Source organism: Arachis ipaensis, chromosome B01 (assembly GCF_000816755.2).
Source record: "Arachis ipaensis cultivar K30076 chromosome B01, Araip1.1, whole genome shotgun sequence".
Taxonomy (NCBI): domain Eukaryota; kingdom Viridiplantae; phylum Streptophyta; class Magnoliopsida; order Fabales; family Fabaceae; genus Arachis; species Arachis ipaensis.
The window spans coordinates 125,985,301-126,004,105 of record NC_029785.2 but is presented as its reverse complement, the minus strand read 5'-3'; the positions used below and the strand labels follow the sequence as shown (position 1 = coordinate 126,004,105).

Genomic DNA, 18,805 nt, shown 5'->3' with positions numbered 1-18,805 from the left:
TCCTTCCTTTCCATCATGAGAAGGTAATATGTAGCTGATTGTGCACCTTCGAGATTACCCTGGTATTGGAACTGACCCGTTTCATCCTCCAACAGCCAAGGCTTGTTCTTGTACTTCTCCTATGACATACAATAAGCAAATATGCAGGAAATAAACATCTGGGATTTCCATGGTGAAAGCAAAAATACAATGCTAACATGTCAAGCTTCAACGAAAAATATTAGATAAGGGGAATATCACTTTCAATCCCATATCATCAATTTGCACATGGAAGGATGGATAAGATTCAATACCCGCAAAGCATCAGTAATTTGGCGGTTCTGCAGTCCATCCTTCTGAAGGGACCACTTGTTTTCAGCACTTTTCTTCTTAGAGAAATTAGGCAACCCAGTCACGAATCTTCCAATGAAGTAATTTTTGTCAGTGGTTGAGCTTGCACGAACATTATATTCCTGTCACAAACAACACCATTGACCATATGCTTTCGTTAATCAGCAAATAACAATAACGAAAGAGTAAAAATGCTAGTTTGTATATGCAACTGTCGTAATGCTTGCAACGAAGCGAAAGGAATTAGAATGCCATGCCATCGAAGAACCAAGTATGAATTATTAGGTGGAAAAACAATAGAAATCCGGGAAGGGAAAAATGAATGAATGAACGGAGACATCGGAATTGAAATCGAACTCGAATCAAGCGAGTGATGGTGGCGCCACAGTCGAAGCATTTGGCCTTTTTCTCAGCCATGGTCTTGCCGCAGGTCAAACAGAGAGTCATGTGCTTGCAATTGCTTCCGTAAAGGTCGGTGGTTGATCCACATCCACCGCACGACGCCTTCAGTTGCAGGTCCATCGACATTTTCCCGGTAATCAATCAATCCAAAACGCTAATTCGCAAGAGTCTACGGTTTCATGTAATAAATTCAATAGCAATTTTTGGTGCGCATCTTCTAAGATTTTAACTCAGCGGCGCGCACCACCGATTTGTAATGTTATGTATGTAATAATATCTACGACGACGGTACGACACTGAATTCATCTCCCGACTTTTCCTCAGATTTGAGCATTCTCTCAATAGGCTTGGCATTTTATAGCACTGCGAGGTTACGAACCCATCTGAGCTTGGGCTTGCACATTAATTGGGCCTTTAAATAAATTTATTTTTGAATAAATATCCTATTCGGTCCTAACTTTTTTTGTCCGTGGGAGATATTACACCTTAATCATTCTTAAATCTCAATTAAGTCTCACCCATTAAGAAAAATAAATAAATTGACCATTGCTACCAGATGACAAATAACCGTGTCAAGTGTCACCTCCAAAAGGTTGCAGGAACTAAAAATCTCTCTTTTCTTTTTCTTCTTTTTTTTCATTTTTTTCCTTCATCAAAGGCGAATTTTATTGTCATCCCTTACACAACCACTAAATCCTCATTTTCATTCACCTCAAGAATTCATGATTCAAAACCCTTCCAACTCTCACCATCCAAAACCCTTCCAACTCCTTACACAACCACTATTTCACGTTGCTTCACAAGTCTCTGACTTTGTGAGCCAAATAGAAGAAGAAGAATAGAAGAATAGAAGAATAGAAGATACAGAAGTTGAAGAATTGAAGCGTGGCATGCCGCATGCATACTACATAGTATTAGGGGATTTTTATTTTAATAAATAAAATAATTATAATAATTATTGAAATAAATAATTTAAAAAATATTTACCAAAATAAATGTCCTTCCCTTATCTCGTTTACATTATAAACGAGATTTGCATGTATCTCGTTTACAGTGTAAACGAGATAAGACAGGTGGACGCAACACATGTATAGTGTAAACGAGATACGTATATTTATAAATATAAAAATATAATTTCTGAAAATAATAAAAAAATATTAATAATATCAATAATCCAAACTTTTAGCATGCAATTAATACTTAAAAAAGTTGGTAGAAGAGATTAAAATGAATATGTTTGATCAATTAATATTCAAAAAAAGTACATAAAAAATTGAGAAAATAACCATTTTTAACCATGAAAGATTCGAACACTGACATTTTTACCCATAAAAAATGAAAATTAAAATTATACCCATGAAAGATAGGCTTTTGCAGACAAAATTATCCGAATCCTAAAAAATTAAATACAATTCCCAAATTACCCTCATAATATATCGGGTAAAAAAACAAAATAAGCCATGGTTGGTTTAATATTACACGAATAAGCCAATGAAAAAATTGATTCAACAATCAACCAATGTGCATAACTATGTAATTCGAATCACCACGATTCGAACTCAATTTGAATGTAGTTCGAATTAGTGCAATTCGAACTACTTACACGCATGCATCCAACGTAATTTGAATTGGTGCAATTCGAATTAGCTTAACTTAATTCGAAACATGCTGATTCGAATTAGCATGATGTTGCAACCCTATATAATTCGAATCTCACTGATTCGAACTATGCACGTTTCACCACTAGTAGTAATTTGAATTGGGGTGTTTCGAATTACATATTGGTCAATTCGAAATGTGCTAGTTCGAATTAGTGAGGATGTTCACGTTTCGTAATGTTGGTTCACCACAGAGGATCGATTAAGAGAAAAAATTGTTCGAGAAGTCTGTTGAAAACACAAGGCAAAGAAAAGCTCTACAATAACATAGTTACCGAAAGTAGCATTGAAATGCCGTTTTCAAAGTACAACATCATGATAAAATTCTAACGAACCGAAACATAAATAGTCAAAATACAATAATAAAGTTCGCTAAAATACAACAATGAACATGAAAAAAAGCCATACAAGATACATCAATCATCTAAAAAGATGCGAACCGGTGAAGCAACGACGGGGTACTCGTGTCCTCTAGCCTCTCCGGATAAGCGGCTCTTTGTCTTCAATCTCATCATCCTCCTCGTCCGGGGCAGGCTGTGCAGGTGGCCTAGGCTGGACGGAGGCCCCAGACGGCTTGGCACCTGAATGTGATGCAGCAGTATAGGTGGAAGGAGGAGTACCACCCAATGCAAAAGGGTCAGCAACTGCCATCGAAGGAGGCTCGTTAAGATCGACAGCTAACGGTGCAGGCGTGCCAGAACTCTGACCACGCCGACGGGCCGCATCATCCTCCTGCATGATGGCAGTAAGCTCATCTAGAAAGTGTGAACCGCTATATGCCGCATCAAGCCCGTCAGCTGCCAGGAAGTCTGAAAACATCGAACCCGGGCTAACCCAAGGCGTACTCTCCTGATGTGTCATATCATCGGCAGGGACACCAACAAAGTAATCGCCTAGCGGCCCTAAGCCAAGTCCACCATCACCCTGATCTGTCCCGTCCCCCATACCAGAGCCGTACCACTCATCTCCATGCCCTACATGATGGGGACTAACACTCCCCACTGCAGCATGCCCTCCAGCGTCCCCACCCACGGGCCCGTGCCGATCGTCGTCGTCGTCATGACCATGGTGTCCGTGATCGTCAGCCGCAGCACGTCCTCTCCGTCTGCCTCCGTGGCCTCGTCGTCTTCCTCCAGGGCGGCTGTCCCCATCACCCTCCTCCATAGCCTGGTCCAGCCACCTCCACTCGCGCTGGCTTCGACGTGTCCCCACACGAGCTCTCATCTCAACCCGACGCCTATCCGGGACGTCGTCAACACGATCCATGTCGGGTACTCGCCCAGCACCCCTCTGCGACACCTCCACGGGAATAGGAACGGCTCCCGGATCACCCAAATACATCTCTGGTGACAGAAACCTCTTTCCATGCTGACTCTACCACTGCAGGTAATCATGTGATGGTCCAGGGTCTGCAACAACATCGTACCGAAGAACGTGGTCGGCACGGCTCTCCCAATGAAGATGCCATAACTAAAGAGCCGACGGGAACCAACGATCACCCCCTCTCCCGTCCTTCGACATCAGAAAGTCGATGTTCAGGGCGGGATGTGGACGGGGCTAGACTCCGCCGAACTGCGGTAAAACCCTATCTATCTGATGCCACTCTATCACGGCAAAGTAGATCAGTGACGTCACAGATCGTCACATCGCCATATGCCGAGGCTCCAACACCTCCGGATGCACAACCTGCAGTACCTTGGGGGAGCTATAGGGCATCCAGATAAACTGCAGAAATATTCCAACATTTTTCAGTTCAATCCATGATCTAAAGTCAAGAAGTTTAATTAATTAAATAAACATAGTCGGTTAGTATACTCACATCGGTGGCCTGTAACATGTCTAGCCTCAATCTCCAGTTCTGCACTCTAGGTTCCTTCTCGCCACCGGAAGGGTTGTAACCTGACCACCTACATCTCACATCGGTGTTACAACTAATTAAAAGTGTGAAAGATTTGTATAACATAAGAGGCGAACATTTAATCAACTATTTTAAATTGAAATAGAAAGGTCTAAGAACGGTACCTCGAGGCCAAGGGCCAGCTGCACGTATCATACCCAGCAGGCCTAAACCTAGGAAAGCGCCAGAAGATCCAGGACTGAAGTAATTGAAGTGGGCCCGCTAACTTTACCATATGTCTGTTTGCCACTCGGCACATGCACCGGTACAACCATGCTAGTGCTGCAGACCCGCAGCTGTAGGTACCCATCTCCTCAAGCCTAGCAACGTATGGAAGCCATCTGATGTGAATGCGGTTGCTGGACTTGTCGGCAAACAGCTGAGTACCCAACAACATCATGATATATGCACGAGCAAAGCGCCGCATAGTCTCCTCATCGGCTCCTGTGGGGCACTCCCCAAAAGTTTCCTGGAACCAAGTGCAGTTTACAGCGAACTTCTGAACTTGGCTCGGAGGAGGAACCACTCCAAGAAACTCCTGGAACCACACCCAGGCAGGACGGCCACCCTCGATGTATATATGGAAATTCGTAAGGCAACCACTGACATAGCGTCCGTCCACTGGCAACCCCAACTGGTATGCCACATCCTGAAGTGTGATCGTGCACTCTCCGAACGGCATGTGAAAGGTGTGCGTCTCCGGACGTCACTGCTCGACGAATGCACTAACAAGGGGCTCATCTAATCGGAACCATCTATCGTTCAGCCTCACAAGATGGTATAATAAACCACATACAAAAGTAATATAATAAACCACATACAAAAGCCATATAATAAACCACATACAAAAGTAATATAATCAACCACTTCCAAAACCGCATTTAAACCCGCTTACATAAACCACATACAATACCGCTTACAATTCCACTAACAAAATACCACTAACACAAACCGCTAACTTAAACCGCTAAACTAAACCGCCTATCAAACCACAAACAAAACCACTTCAACAAACCACATGCAATACCACCAACAAAAACCACGTGCAGCATCACAAAAATAAACCACCAAAAAAAAACTAACCTCCTCGTTGATGACCCCGGTAATATGAGCCACTCCATCCAACCGATATAGTCTACCTAGATCGTCCTCCATCAGCTAAATACTCTGCTCCAGCCTTTATCGGAGCGAAACTAGGTCGTTTTTTCTGGGATTTGGTGGGGTCTGAGAGTGGAAAAGTGGTTCGAATGGGGTGAATTCGAACTCCTTTTATAGGAAAATCTAGTGTAATTCGAAACACCCTAATTCGAATTACTACTAGTGGCGAAACGTGCATAGTTCGAATCAGCATGTTTCGAATTAAGTGAAGCTAATTCGAATTGCACCAATTCGAATTACATTGGATGCATGCGTGTAAGTAGTTTGAATTGCACTAATTCGAACTAATTTCAAATTGAGTTCGAATCGTGATGATTCGAATTACATAGTTATGCACATTGGTTGATTGCTGAATCAATTTTTCTATTGGCTTATTCATGTAATATTAAACCAACCATGGCTTATTTTTGTTTTTTATCCTAATATATCATAACTCTAACCTCTAATTTTACCCCCATATCACTATTCCTCCAATCCCAAATCCTACCATCACTTTTATCCACAACTACATTACTGCCGTCATCACCACCACTGTCACCTGCGAAGTGCCAATCGGAGAAGCCAGGGTCCACGGGAATTTCGGCAGCGAATATGGCACGGAGGTCTGGTGGGAAGGTGAAACCGAACTCGGCCTCGGCGCGTGCGAACTCAGCGTCGGAGAGACCCGATTGGACCTGAACACCTGACTTGCGTAGAGGCTTTATGACTTTATCGATGAGCGAAGAGAATGAAAGGAGGCCATTTTTTACCGGGAGCAAGGATGGTGCGGAAGTGGTTAGAACGGATGCGGCCTGGGACGATAGGCGACACAAGCCCGCTATGTGGACCGGATTTAGACCAGTCATCCTCTGGTTCACGTCCACCATTATGTTGTGTTTACTGAAGTGGGTATGTAGTGTTGTTGTTCTGTTTTTTGTGGGTATTGGGGTTGCAGTTCCGTTATGTAGTTTGTTTTGAGTGTTTCATGGAGAGAAAAAGCTTTGTGGCAGAAGAAGAGTTGAAATGCTTAGGAAGCCAAATCAAAAGAGGATTATGAAGAATAAGGTGAAGGAGAAAACGAGGCCAATGGTACAAAAATTGAAAAATAGTGAAATCTTTTAATTGTGTTCTTTCTCTTTGCTATTTTGGTATTTTTTATTTTGAAAAAAACAAAGCAATTCTTTTTTTTTTCCATTTTTACATGAAATGGGATCTATGATTGGATTTTGATAAAAATAGAAGAGAATGTACCAGAGATAAATAAAGTTTTGGATTTGGTGAGTTTTACGATGTGTGTGTTCTAAGTCTTCATTGATGATGATAATGGATACTGATGGTGGAATTGAACGTGTGTTGGGGTAGTGTCCATGAGCAATAGAAGTGGTGATGGCAGTGGTGGTAATGGTGATGGCGGCAGTAACGACAGTAGTTAGAGATGAGAGCAGTGGTAGGATTTGAAATTGGAAAAATGGTGGTGTAGAATAAAATTAAAGATTAAAGTTAGATTATATTAGAGGGTAATTTGGGAATTGTGTTTAATTTTTTAAGATTTGGATAATTTTGTCTGCAAAAGTCTATCTTTCATGGTATACTTTTAATTTCCATCTTTTATGGTTAAAAATGTCAGCGTTCCAATCTTTCATGGTTAGAAATTATTATTTACTCAAAAAAAATTCAGATTAAATTATAGATACAATTAGATTGATTTAAATTTGAAAATTAAAAAACTCGTACGTGTTCAAGTTCCATGATGAGAATAAATACGGTAATTGTGTCCACTCCTAAAAATTAAAAGATGGAAAGCGTGAAGTTGATGGATAAATAAAATAGAGAAAGGATGGGGAGATAACCGTTTTAATTGTGTGCTAGGGAGATGGAGATAACTGTTTGCCCATTGTTAGGAGAAGTTAATGGGGATAAATAAATAACTATTTGCCCATTGCTAGGAGAGGTTGATGGGGATAAATAAAACAGACAAAGAGTGGGAGATAACTATTTCAAATTTTCAATTCTCTTCTCATTTTTCTCTATTTTATATCTCGTGCATTAATTTCATGCTTACGTGCTTATTTTAAAGGAAAAATTTTTCTAAAGGACCATTAAAAAGATTTAATTATTAAAAAGGACTTTTAATACTAATAATTTAATATATTATTTAAATTTTAATTTATAAGATATTCTAAATGTGTCGTATCCAAATTAAAAAAACATATTAATGTATCGCGTGTCGTATCGTGTCCGTATCGCGTGTCGTATCCGTATTTCTTAGGCTATCAGCGATAGAGGAAGAAAGAAATTACGGCAAATACGACAAAGAGCGATAATAATAAAAGTTGCTTTCATTTCTTATTTTATTTTTCATTATATAGTAATGGTTGCAGTTTTGGTTGCTTACCGCTCCATTGTATTATGTTAAGCTCTCTTGTTAAAAAAAAAAAAAGACAGAGCGGTGACATCAGACAGCGGTGAAGTACCTCGCACGACAATAAAAAGAAGAAAAACCGTAGCTTGAGACTATTTTTGTATGCGTTGAAAGAAAGTATATTGAAGAAGAAGAGGTAGAGAGGGAGTTGTGTAAGGGATTGAAAGAGTTTTGGATGGTGGATTTTTGAGGTGAATGGAGAATGAGGTTTAGTAATTGTGTAAGGGGTGGAATCCGCTATGGATGAAGGAAGGAAGAAGAAAAAAAAGAGATAGAGAGGGGGTTTTTAGTTCTTGTAACCTTTTGGAGGCGACACTTGACAATGTTACCTGACACGTCAATGAATAACTGTTTGTCATCCGATAATAGGAGTCGATTTGTTCATTTTCTTTAATGAGTGGAGGGTCTAATTAAAGTTTAAAAATGATTAAAATGCGTTGTATCTCATAAAAAAAATAGGGATCGAATAGAGTATTTATTCTTTATTTTTTATATATTTATAATATAAAAGATTGTTACATAAATAATTAATCACAATTTGTCATATCAATAAAAATAATACTTTAAAAAGTTACACAATTTTTACTAGATAACGTATAAATTTTTTTAGCTGAGATATCAAAATTAAGTTTTCTATTTATATATTAAAAAAGTTGTCCGAAATAAGATAAGAATTTATTTATTTTTTCCGCTATAATAGGAAATAAGATTTTGTTAGACTTATAATGTATGATTTTTGATGTATATGAAAGCTGAAAACGGCGTTCAAGATAATGATTATGTTTTTTTTTTAATATCTTTGAGTTTGGTAAGACAAAAATTAATTTATTATAGATTAAAATTTTATTTAAAAGTTTGGAATTGACTAATGTATTATTATATATACAAAGTAAAATTTAAATTTTTAATATTTTTTTAGTAAATGTTTGGTTGATTGGGTACCAAACGGGTCGAACAGATGAGATGGGAGACAGTGGAATCTGGACTGGATTGTTGGTAAACGGGTGGATTATCCGGGCTATGGTAATGGAGAGTGAGAGGCTGGGATCTTGCGACCTCACGAGCTATGGTGTTGGAGAGGGGGGAGCCACCTGCAAAAAGGACTCCGACGCTCAAGTTAGGGATCCGTACAGATGGCAGTAAAAGTGAGGAGATAGTGACGTACCTCGGGGAGGGGTTGGGCCCTCCCCCTATATACTCTGTACCTAGGGTGGGTCCCACAAGGGCAGACCCACCTTCTAGGAAGTTTCCTTTTCCCCCAACTGGGTCGGGCCGAAACAGTGCCCCAACGTGTCAGCTATAGTCGTGAGTGCCGTTGTTAGCGCGTTCTGATCAGTTGGAGCGTGCCCCCTACACGCGAGCCAGCTTCGCCATTTTGGGGAAGTGCTGTTTGTCACCTCGTTCTTCGCGCCTGCAATTAAGTGTATTTATGACTAATTTGAAGGCAGGAAAAAAGTCTATTTTACCCCTGACCTTCGCGCTTCTCTGTGACAGTTACTCTTTGCTTTGGTTTCCTTTTCCTTCCCTTATGCTTCCATTCCTTATTTCCTTACAAACTTCTCTTTTTCCTTCTACATTCTCTGAAGCTTTTCATTTGAAATCGATTCAGCAAGGTTTCTTCAAAATTTCGCAACTCCTTTCGATCATTATCATTTTCCTAGTGAATGGTTCCTTCCTTTCATGTTTCTTAGCTTTACTGCGTGTTTATGCTACCTGTGTGTTTTTCACTTCATGCCTATTTGGATTAGGTGTTGGGTTTGCATGTTTAACCATGCTAGATAGATATTAGGGGAGTTGCCATTTAGGTTTCTGATTTTTTATCTTCACTTAGTTGTAGATTTAGCCTTGGCTTAAATGTAGATAGGCTCGCTGTAGCTTTTAGTGGTAATTCCCTGCGATTGTAGTGCTAGCTCTAGTTTTTCCGGCTTTCCGACCTAGTAGCCTGACTTTGTGGTGCTCCCACTGTAGGTATGGCGCAACTTCCCCTTCCGAGACCCCCAGTTGACAGATACACCTGAGTCACCTCGAATGTGAAGGATACACCTTCACAAATAACGTTAAAGGAGCTCACGGAGTTCCGCCTTTGCGACCAGCTATGTGGGGGAGGTGACGAGGAGGGGCGTTATGAGGTGTTCGTTCCCGCCGCCCACGAGCACATATGCCAGCTTAACCATAATACCCCTAGATTGCCGACTGGATATGGATGTATAAGTCAATGTTCACCGTCCTGGGGGTTCGTATCCCCTTCACCCACTTCCAAATGACGCTTCTTAACCGGTGCGACGTGGCTCCGTTGTAGTTGCACCCGAATAGCTAGGCCGTCATCCTTTCATTCGAAATAGTTTGTGAATACCTCGAGCTGCCGACCTTCGTTGAGGTATTTCTCTGACTGTTTGTCTTGACTAACCCATCCAAGGAGGGTAGGCATAAAAAGGGGTTCATGTCCTTCCGGACCGCTCAAGGTAGACGAATCTTCGGGACATTCGAAGATTCATTTCATGGCTTCAAGGATAAGTTCTTCAAGGTCCGGCCTGTCGAGGGTCATCACCCTTTCTGGTTAACTTTGGAGGGGGAGAGACGGATTCCGACATATTGGAGTTTCGGGGCCGGGTCCAATGCCTTCACCAAAGTGACGTATAAAGGCTTGACCCAACGAGACAAGAATGTAGCCGACGTGTTGCTGGCAAAATTTAACAAAAGTAACATCAACCCCCATCTTTTAATGGGTGATCGGGAGACGGGTAGAAACTATGTGGGTAAGTGGTCGGTTGGTTCTAGGGTTGCCCTTCTCTTCCCTTATATATATACCAGCCTGACAACTTGTGTGTTGCAGTGAGCATGGCTGCCGAACATACTGGTCTTGAAGATTTGATGTCTCAATTCCTTCCTGACTATAGTGAGGACAGCTCGGCCACCCAGTCTGTCGAGCAGCCAACCTCCCCTAATGCCGAGGCGCAGTCGGCCCCCCTCCCCCACCACCTAAACCTAGCGGCACAATTGTTACAACTGGTCCCAACGGCAATGGAGTGGTGCCTCCTGAGGTCGAGTCGGCTGAAGAGGGTACCGATGTCGCGATAGTCGACAACCCTCGTAAGCGGAAACCGACCTCTAGTACCGTGATGGAGAAGAATTTTGACGCTGGGGGCTTCATTGACTCCCTGCTTATGCCTGGTACAGATGAGTTCTTTCACGATGGTGACTTCGGTGCTCAAGCTCGGTGGATTTACCGATGCATGCTGCGGGCCGTAACTATTGCCAGGCGGGCAGAACCTATCTTAACTCAGGCCGGGGCCTTGGATGGGAAGTATCGCCAGTCGCTTCGAGAAGTTGAGAAGTTGAAGTCAGAAGTCAGGAGCTTAAAGGAGAAGTTAGCCGACTCGGAAGGAAAGCTGAAAACTTTCGACGAGACGGTCGTCCGGCTCCTTGAACGAGAAATGAATCTGGAGTCTGAGCTTAACTCTGCTCGTGGCAAGACCTCTGCAGCCCAGACCAAGATTACTACTTTGGATGCCAAGCTTGAGGAGGCCACGAAGTCGGTTAAGAGCGCCAAGGACGAGGTGGCTGGGTTGAAAGGAGAGGTCGCCGGCTTGAAGAAGAAGAACAAGGACATAGTGAAGAAGGCGAGGAAGGTGATTAATGGGACCGAGGAGGCGATTAAAGCCCAGGTCAAATTGCTTTCTCCTGACTTTGACACTTCTGCAATTGGAGCCTTCAAGACTATCCGGGATGGTCGGATTGTGGACATCCCGAAGAAGTAATGTAACTTTATTGTATTTCGCTTTGGGCTCTGTAATAGCTTATGTAGGCCTTTGAACACTTGTTTTTAATGAACTTGTTTACCATTTTGTCGGTAGTTAATGAATTCTTTTCTTACCGTTTGTTGGTAATTAACGACTTGCTTGCCTTTAAAGCGTTTGCTTACCGTTTTGTTGGTAATTAACGACTTATTTACCGCATTGGTCTTGTCTGGTAATTTAGCTAATTGCACCCTGTTTGATTTGTCGATAATAATTGGGGAAAATAACCCGTGGTTGGATGGCTCCCGGGGTGATCAATCCCGTGAGGCCGTAACCGTAGCAGACCGGTAGGTTGGTAAGTAAATAAAATAAAGAGAAAGCAGTGATGAAAAAGGAATTTGTTAAGCAAATAGCAGAAATTAACAACTTGCAATGATTACTGGCAATACCTTCGCGTAAAGTAAAATGGCAATAATTTCACAGAGTAAAAGATATTACTGAATCGGAAGGACAAGTGGTCACTCCGGTCTCTAGGAGTAAAACCTTGTTAAATTTGTCGCTTTCCATGTTCGGGGTACCTCCTTCCCGTCTAAGCGTTCTAACTTGTATGCCCCATTGCCGACCACTTCTTTTACTCTGTATGGGCCTTCCCAGTTAGCCGACAACTTTTCTTCCCCAGGGGTGGGGAGCCCTACATCATTGGGTCGTAACACCAGGTTGTCTGGTTCAAATCTTCTTCTTAGCACCTTGGCATTGTAGTGAAGTGCCACTCTTTGCTTTAGCGTCGTTTCCGACAAGTGTGCCATTTTTCTGGTTTTATCAACCAGGTCTTTCTCTACAGCCTCCTCTACTCCGCCCAGGAGTACCCGTGGACTTAGCTCCCCGATCTCTACAGGGATTACTGTCTCGACCCCGTAGGTAAGTCGGAAAGGCGTTTCCCCAGTATAGGATTGGGGCGTTGTTCTATACGACCATAGGACCGATGCTAATTCGTCTGCCCACGCTCCCTTCCTCTGGTCGAGTTGCTTTTTCAAACCCTACAAGATGACTTTATTTGCAGCTTCGACTTGGCCGTTGGTTTGGGGATGTTCTACCGACAAGAACCTTTGTTTTATTCCCAAGCTGTCGAGGAACTCCTTGAATTTCTTGTCCACAAATTGTGTCCCATTGTCCGATATCACGGACTCTGGGATTCCGAACCTGAAGATTACCTATCTCCACACGAACTTACGGCAGTTAGCTGACGAGATGCTGGCTAATGATTCTACTTCAATCCACTTTGTGTAATAATCAATGGCCACAATCAAGTATTTGACCTGTTCAGGGTCAACTAGGAAGGGACCCAGGAGGTCGATCCCCCATTGGCTGAAAGGCTAGGATGCCATTAGCAGGCTGAGTTCGGATGCTGGCGCCTTGTGGAAGTTTGCATTTTCTTGGAACTTCTTGCATCTCTTGACAAATTCTTGGGAGTCTGCCATCATTGTGGGCCAAAAGTAACCGGCTCTGACGAGCTTCCGAGCCAAAGCCATCCCCCCCTATGTGATGGCTGTAGCAACCCTCATGGACCTCCCTGAGGACGTAGTCTGTTTGGTCAGGTCGTAGGCACTTCAATAGGGGTTGACTCAGCTGTCTCTTAAACAGCTGGCCTTGCACTATTGCGTACTTGGCTGCCTCCCTTCTCAACACCTTTGCCTTCTTGTTGTTGTTAGGGAGCTTGTCGCTTTCCAAGAAGTCGGTGATTGGGTCGATCTATGAAGGATCGACGTCTACTCGGGTTGCGCACAGGGCGACTGTTGGTTCTTTTACCAAGCCTTGAATTAAGGAACGCTTTCCCGTTCCTAGTTTTGTGCTAGCTAGTTTGGATAAGAGGTCAGCACGCGTGTTTCTTTCCCTTGGGACATGCTGTACCATGACTTCTTCAAAGTCCTTGCTCAAGTTCTTAACCTTTTTCAGGTATTTCTGTAGTAGGGGGTCCTTGGCCTGATACATCTCGTTGATCTGGGAGGTGACGACCTGAGAGTCACTGTTCACTTCTACCCTTGTCACCCCCACTTTCTTTGACAATAGCAAGCCGCCGATAAGGGCTTCGTATTCCGCCTGGTTATTGGAGACCGGGAACTCAAACTTGATGGATTGTTCATACACTATCCTCGACGGGCTCTCGAGGATTATCCCTCCTCCTCCAGACGTTTGGTTGGAGGCTCTGTCAACGTGGAGCTTCCACCGTGTGCCCGGAGCTTTGTGAAGGTCTCCCGTGACCTCCACGAGGAAGTCGGCCATGACCTGGGCCTTGATCGCATGTCTCGGCTCGTACTGCAAGTTGTACTGAGATAGCTCAACCGCCCAGGTCATCATCCGTCCCACCAGGTCGGATTTTTGTAGGACTTGACGTATTGCTTTATCTGTCCTGACGACGATACGATGACTTTGGAAGTACTGTCGTAGCCTTCTAGACGAGGTTAACAACGCATACGCCAACTTCTCTAACTTACTGTATCTCAACTTTGCTCCTTGAAGTGTTTTGCTAACAAAATACACTGGCTGTTGGGCCCTCCCTTCTTCCCGTATCAAGACGGCCGCCAAGGCCTCATCGGTTATGGCTAGGTACAGATACAGTGCTTCAGAGTCCTTGGGTTTCCCGAGAACAGGAGGTGCCAACAGTATTCTTTTGAAATGGTGGAAAGCCTCCTCACATGCTGGGGTACATTCAAACGCGATCCCTTTTTTCATCAGGTTGAAGAATGGGAGTGCCTTTGCTGCCGACGCACCGAAAAAACGTGACAAGGCAGTAAGCCTTCCGGCTAACCTTTGTACGTCCTTGACGCATCCCAGGCTATTTATTTGCAGGATCGCTTCACATTTTTCTGGGTTGGCTTCCACTCCTCTCTGGGTTATCATGAAACCCAAGAACCTATCAGCTTCTATAGCGAAGGCACACTTGAGAGGGTTAAGCCTCATGTTGTGCCGTCGAAGAGATGCGAACACGGTCTCTAGATCACTGATGAGGTCTTCGGCCTGGGTGGTCTTCACCAGGATGTCGTCTATGTACACTTCCACCGTTTTGCCGATAAGATTGCTAAATACCTTATTCATTAGCCTTTGATACGTAGCTCCTGCGTTTTTTAGTCCAAACGGAATCACCTTATAGCAGTATGTACCCCCTGGCATTATGAACGCCATTTTCTCCTTGTCTGGCCGGTGCATCAGTATCTGGTTGTAGCCAGAGTATGCGTCCATGAAACTCAGAAACCGATACCCCGCGGCCGCGTCTACTAGGGAGTCAATGTTAGGGAAGGGGAAGGAATCATTGGGGCATGCCTTGTTGAGATCAGAATAGTCCACGCATATTATCCACTTCCCATTGGCTTTCTTGACTAGGACTATGTTCGACAGCCAGGTCGAGTAGTCCAGGTCGAGTAGTCCAGTTCTCGAATGAACCCTACTTCTAGTAAGCTGCCCGTTTTCCTAGCCACCTCGTCAGCCCTTTCTTGGGACATTTTTCTCCTTCTCTGTGCCACAGGTTTAGCTTCTGTCTTTATAGCTAGGTGGTGTGACATGAACTGGGGGTCAATTCCTAGTATATCAGCTGGTGTCCAGGCGAACAGATCGCCGTTTGCTCGAATCATTTCCACCAATGGTTCTTTCAAGTTATGAGGGAGGTTTCTGTCCACGAAGGTGAACTTTTCGTCTGAGTCACCGACTCTAAACTTCTCAAGGTCTCCTTCGGTTTCTAGTCTCGGTTTGTCGTCGACCCTAGCGTCCAGATCAGCTAGGAAGACCTCGGATGCCTCTTTCGACTTTTTCCTTAGGGAGAGACTGGCATTGTCGCATGCGACTGCCGTTTCCAGATCTCCCTGATATGTGAGCATCTTTCCTATTTTTTCCTAGTGAATTTGCATGTAATTTGTTGAGTTTAATTAAGAATTAATTATATTTTAGCCACTATGGATGCTATTTTGAGTTTTGTGCAATACTGTTTATTTTAGGTAGTATTCGGCTGGATTTGATGGAGTTTTTGCAGCACAAGAATCAAAGGAGATGGCAGCGAGGAGCGACGCGCACGCGTGCCTGACGCGTGCGCGTGATTTGGAAGTATCCATGGCGACGCGTGCGCGTGACTGACGCGTACGCGTGACTCGCAGAAAAAGACCATTGACGCGTGCGCGTGACCGACGCGTACGCGTGACAGGCGCAAGACACAACAACAATACGCGAGATTGGACCTGCCCACTTCAAGTTAGGCATACTAAAGCCCAAGTTAGGCGCAGCTTCACTCAACTAAACTCCAATTCATGATGCCAAGCCCAAGTTAGGCGTGGATCCTAGTGAAGCCAAGTGGTCCCCATCCATCAATTGAAGATTTGCTGATTGCTATAATTAATTCTAATTTAAATTCAAATTTTAAAAATAGGAAAAGATATTATTTTAGTTTTAAAGATAGATTTTAAATTAATTAGGATTAGATATAAATAGGGGGATTCCACCTCAACATTATTAGATCCCAGACTACCAAAATACATTTTATTAGAATCCTTATTTTTTACTCTGAACCATGAGCAACTAATCCTCCATAGTTAAGGTTAGGAGCTCTGTCTATTTCTATGGATTAATTTTATTGCTTTTTCTATTTTAATTTATGCATGGATTTATAATTTAAGAATTTTTTTCATTCTTTATCTTATGAATTTGGGTGGAACGGAAGTATGACCCTCTTTCTATTTGAGTTCTTGTAAAACTTGGAAAAGCTCTTTACTTGAACAATAGCTTGAAAACATATTCTCCTAAATTTTAATTATCTGGATTTAACGGGATACGTGACATATAATCCTTTTATTTTTGGGTAATTAGAATTTTTGTGGCATATAAACTGGAATTTGATCATGCAGCTTCTAATTAGAATCAACTGACCAAGGAATTGGCAGTTGATGAATTTTATAGGAGATTAGAAAGGTCGAAGGAATTAGGGTCTAGTCACATATAGTTTGCCATAAATTAAATCCTACATAATCAAAATAGTTAGTAAGAAAAGTTAATCCGGAAAAATAGATAACTCTGAAACCTTAACTGCTTTCTCAATATTTTATTCCCAACTTATTCACCTGCCTATCTTCAAATATCTAAATTTATTAATTAATGCTTTTGAACTCTCAAACACTATTTTCTGCTTGTCTAACTAATCCTATCAAACACTATTGTTGCTTAATCCATCAATCCTCGTGGGATCGACCCTTACTCACGTAAGGTATTACTTGGTACGACCCGGTGCACTTGCCGGTAAGTCTATGGTTAGAAAATCTGCACCACTCCCCTGATGGATCCCACCGACCCATCGTCAGCAACAAACTTCATCATCAATAACTTAGTACATATTACCGCTCTGAACTCATTGATCGTTTTCCTTCTCATGATGAGGTTGTAGGCCGTGGAGTCCCTTAGAACAATGAACTCCGCCATTACCGACCTCTTCCCTCGACCTCCTCCTATGGAGACTGGTAGGGAGACTATTCCATCAGGCTTGATAAAGTTATCGCCTAAGCCGACCACACCGTGTTGGTGAGTTTTCAGGTCGGTGTCTCGGAGGCCTAAAGCATCAAACACGTTACGAAACATGATGTTCGAATCGGCTCCAGTGTCCACGAGGATTCGCCTGACCAGACCAGTTCCTCCCCTTGCTGTGATCTCCATTGAAGGGTTCTCCAGCAAGTCGTCAAACCATTGGTCCTCTGGTCCGAATGATATTGACGGGACTCTCCTGGAGGAAAGCGCAGGACTAGACGATGACATAGCCAAGACTTTGGCATCTTTCTTGCATGCCGACTTCGACCTAGGGGCAACGTCTCTCCCGACTACAACGTTCACAATGGTGAGGCCGCCTTCATTGTCCTCCTCGGGCTCTTGCCTTGGTCTTACTGCGCGGCTCCTGTCGTCGCCAGATCGGTCACGATCTCGCCTCCTGGGTTTTCTTATGAGGTGAGAGAACTCTGCCAGCTTACCTTCCTGGATCGCCTGCTCTAGAACATCCTTCAAATCGAAACAATCTTGGGTCTTATGGCTGAAGCCCTTGTGGTAGTCACAGTAGAGATTTTTGTTCCCTCCAGTTCTATCCTTGAGTTGTCGAGGCTTCGACAGGATGCCTTTGTCGGCTATCTGCTGGTACACCTCGACGATCAGGGCTGTCAGGGGAGTGTAGTTAGTGAACTTCCCTACTCGGGGGAATGGGCTTAAAGGCTCTAGCTGGCCCTCCGTCCTTGGAGTGCTCCTTAGGCCTTTCCCCGTTACTGGGTTGACGAGCAGGGTTATGGGCGGGTTGCCGCTTGTTGGCTACCACGACTTGGCTAACCTCCTCGTCGTTGATGTACTCCCTGGCCACATTTTGGATTTCTTGCATCGTCCACACAGGCTTGGTGGTAAGGTGTTTCCTAAAATCTTCATTCAGCAGCCCGTTTGTCAAGCACAAGCTGGCTACCAAGTCAGTCAGGCCGTCGATCTCCAGGCATTCATCATTGAACCTATCCAGGTACTTCCTGGTCGGTTCCCCGCTTCTCTGCGTCACCGCTAGCAAGTTGATCGGGTGCTTAGCTTTAGCAATACGCGTGGTGAATTGAGCCAGGAAGGCTCGAGTTATGTTTGCAAGAGTGGTCACGGAGCCTTGGGGGAGAACGTTGAACCAACGGATTGCCGACCCCGCTAAGGTTACGGAGAAGGCGCGACATCTCACTTCATCACGCACACCATCCAGATTCATCATGGCCTCAAAGGCCGTTAGATGTTCTTGAGGATCTTGGGTGCCGTCATATCTCATGTCCGTTGGCTTATCGAAATGCTTCGGTAGCCGGACCTCGAGAATGGAGTGGTGGAAAGGGGTTGCCCCCATTATCACAGGGTGTCGTCGCCTCCTTGGTCTTTCTCTTCTATCCTCTCGGTTTTTCTCCTCAGCGTGTCTCGCTGGAGGTCGGGTGTAGATTATAGGGTCTTGCCGTCTCCTCGGCACCTCTCTACTTTTCCCCTGGCTTTCTGGGTCAGACCGGGGGGTCGGTGTGCTACTGGAGCGGTCTCTTCGGGGACTTCTCCCTCTGTTTTCCCCTCCTTTGAGGAGACTGGGAACGATATTGGCTCAGGGCAGGCTGGTAGCGCTCTCTGTTCGCTAGCTCCCACTCCAGGTTTTGCACCCTGTGGCGCAGCTCCTGCATTATCCGAGCATTGTCGCTCCCCGTCCCTCCGA

At 43.8% G+C, this 18,805-nt stretch overlaps 2 protein-coding genes across 2 annotated transcripts in view; both read right to left on the bottom strand.

Annotated features, from left to right (window-relative positions):
* LOC107636616 (transcription initiation factor IIF subunit alpha) overlaps nt 1-1,076 on the bottom strand; it is a gene marked incomplete in the record, with an annotated part of 4,543 nt that extends 3,467 nt beyond the window's left edge. Inside the window, 3 exon segments of the mRNA XM_016340116.2 lie at nt 1-119; nt 294-452; nt 688-1,076. Coding sequence (XP_016195602.1) covers nt 1-119; nt 294-452; nt 688-858 — 449 coding nt within the window.
* On the bottom strand, nt 16,870-18,457 carry LOC107613166. The gene is made up of 2 exons (XM_016315031.1): nt 17,863-18,457; nt 16,870-17,756 (listed from the first exon to the last, which is right to left on the bottom strand). Exons 1-2 carry the CDS (start codon nt 18,455-18,457, stop codon nt 16,870-16,872), a joined length of 1,482 nt encoding a protein of 493 aa, XP_016170517.1.

Coding starts and splice junctions, on each gene's coding strand:
- LOC107613166 (XM_016315031.1), bottom strand. CDS start 18,457: ATGGGGGCAACCCCTTTCCACCACTCCATTCTCGAGGTCCGGCTACCG. Junction 17,757..17,862: donor TAACCCTGCTCGTCAACCCA/GTAACGGGGAAA, acceptor CTCCCCTGACAG/CCCTGATCGTCGAGGTGTAC.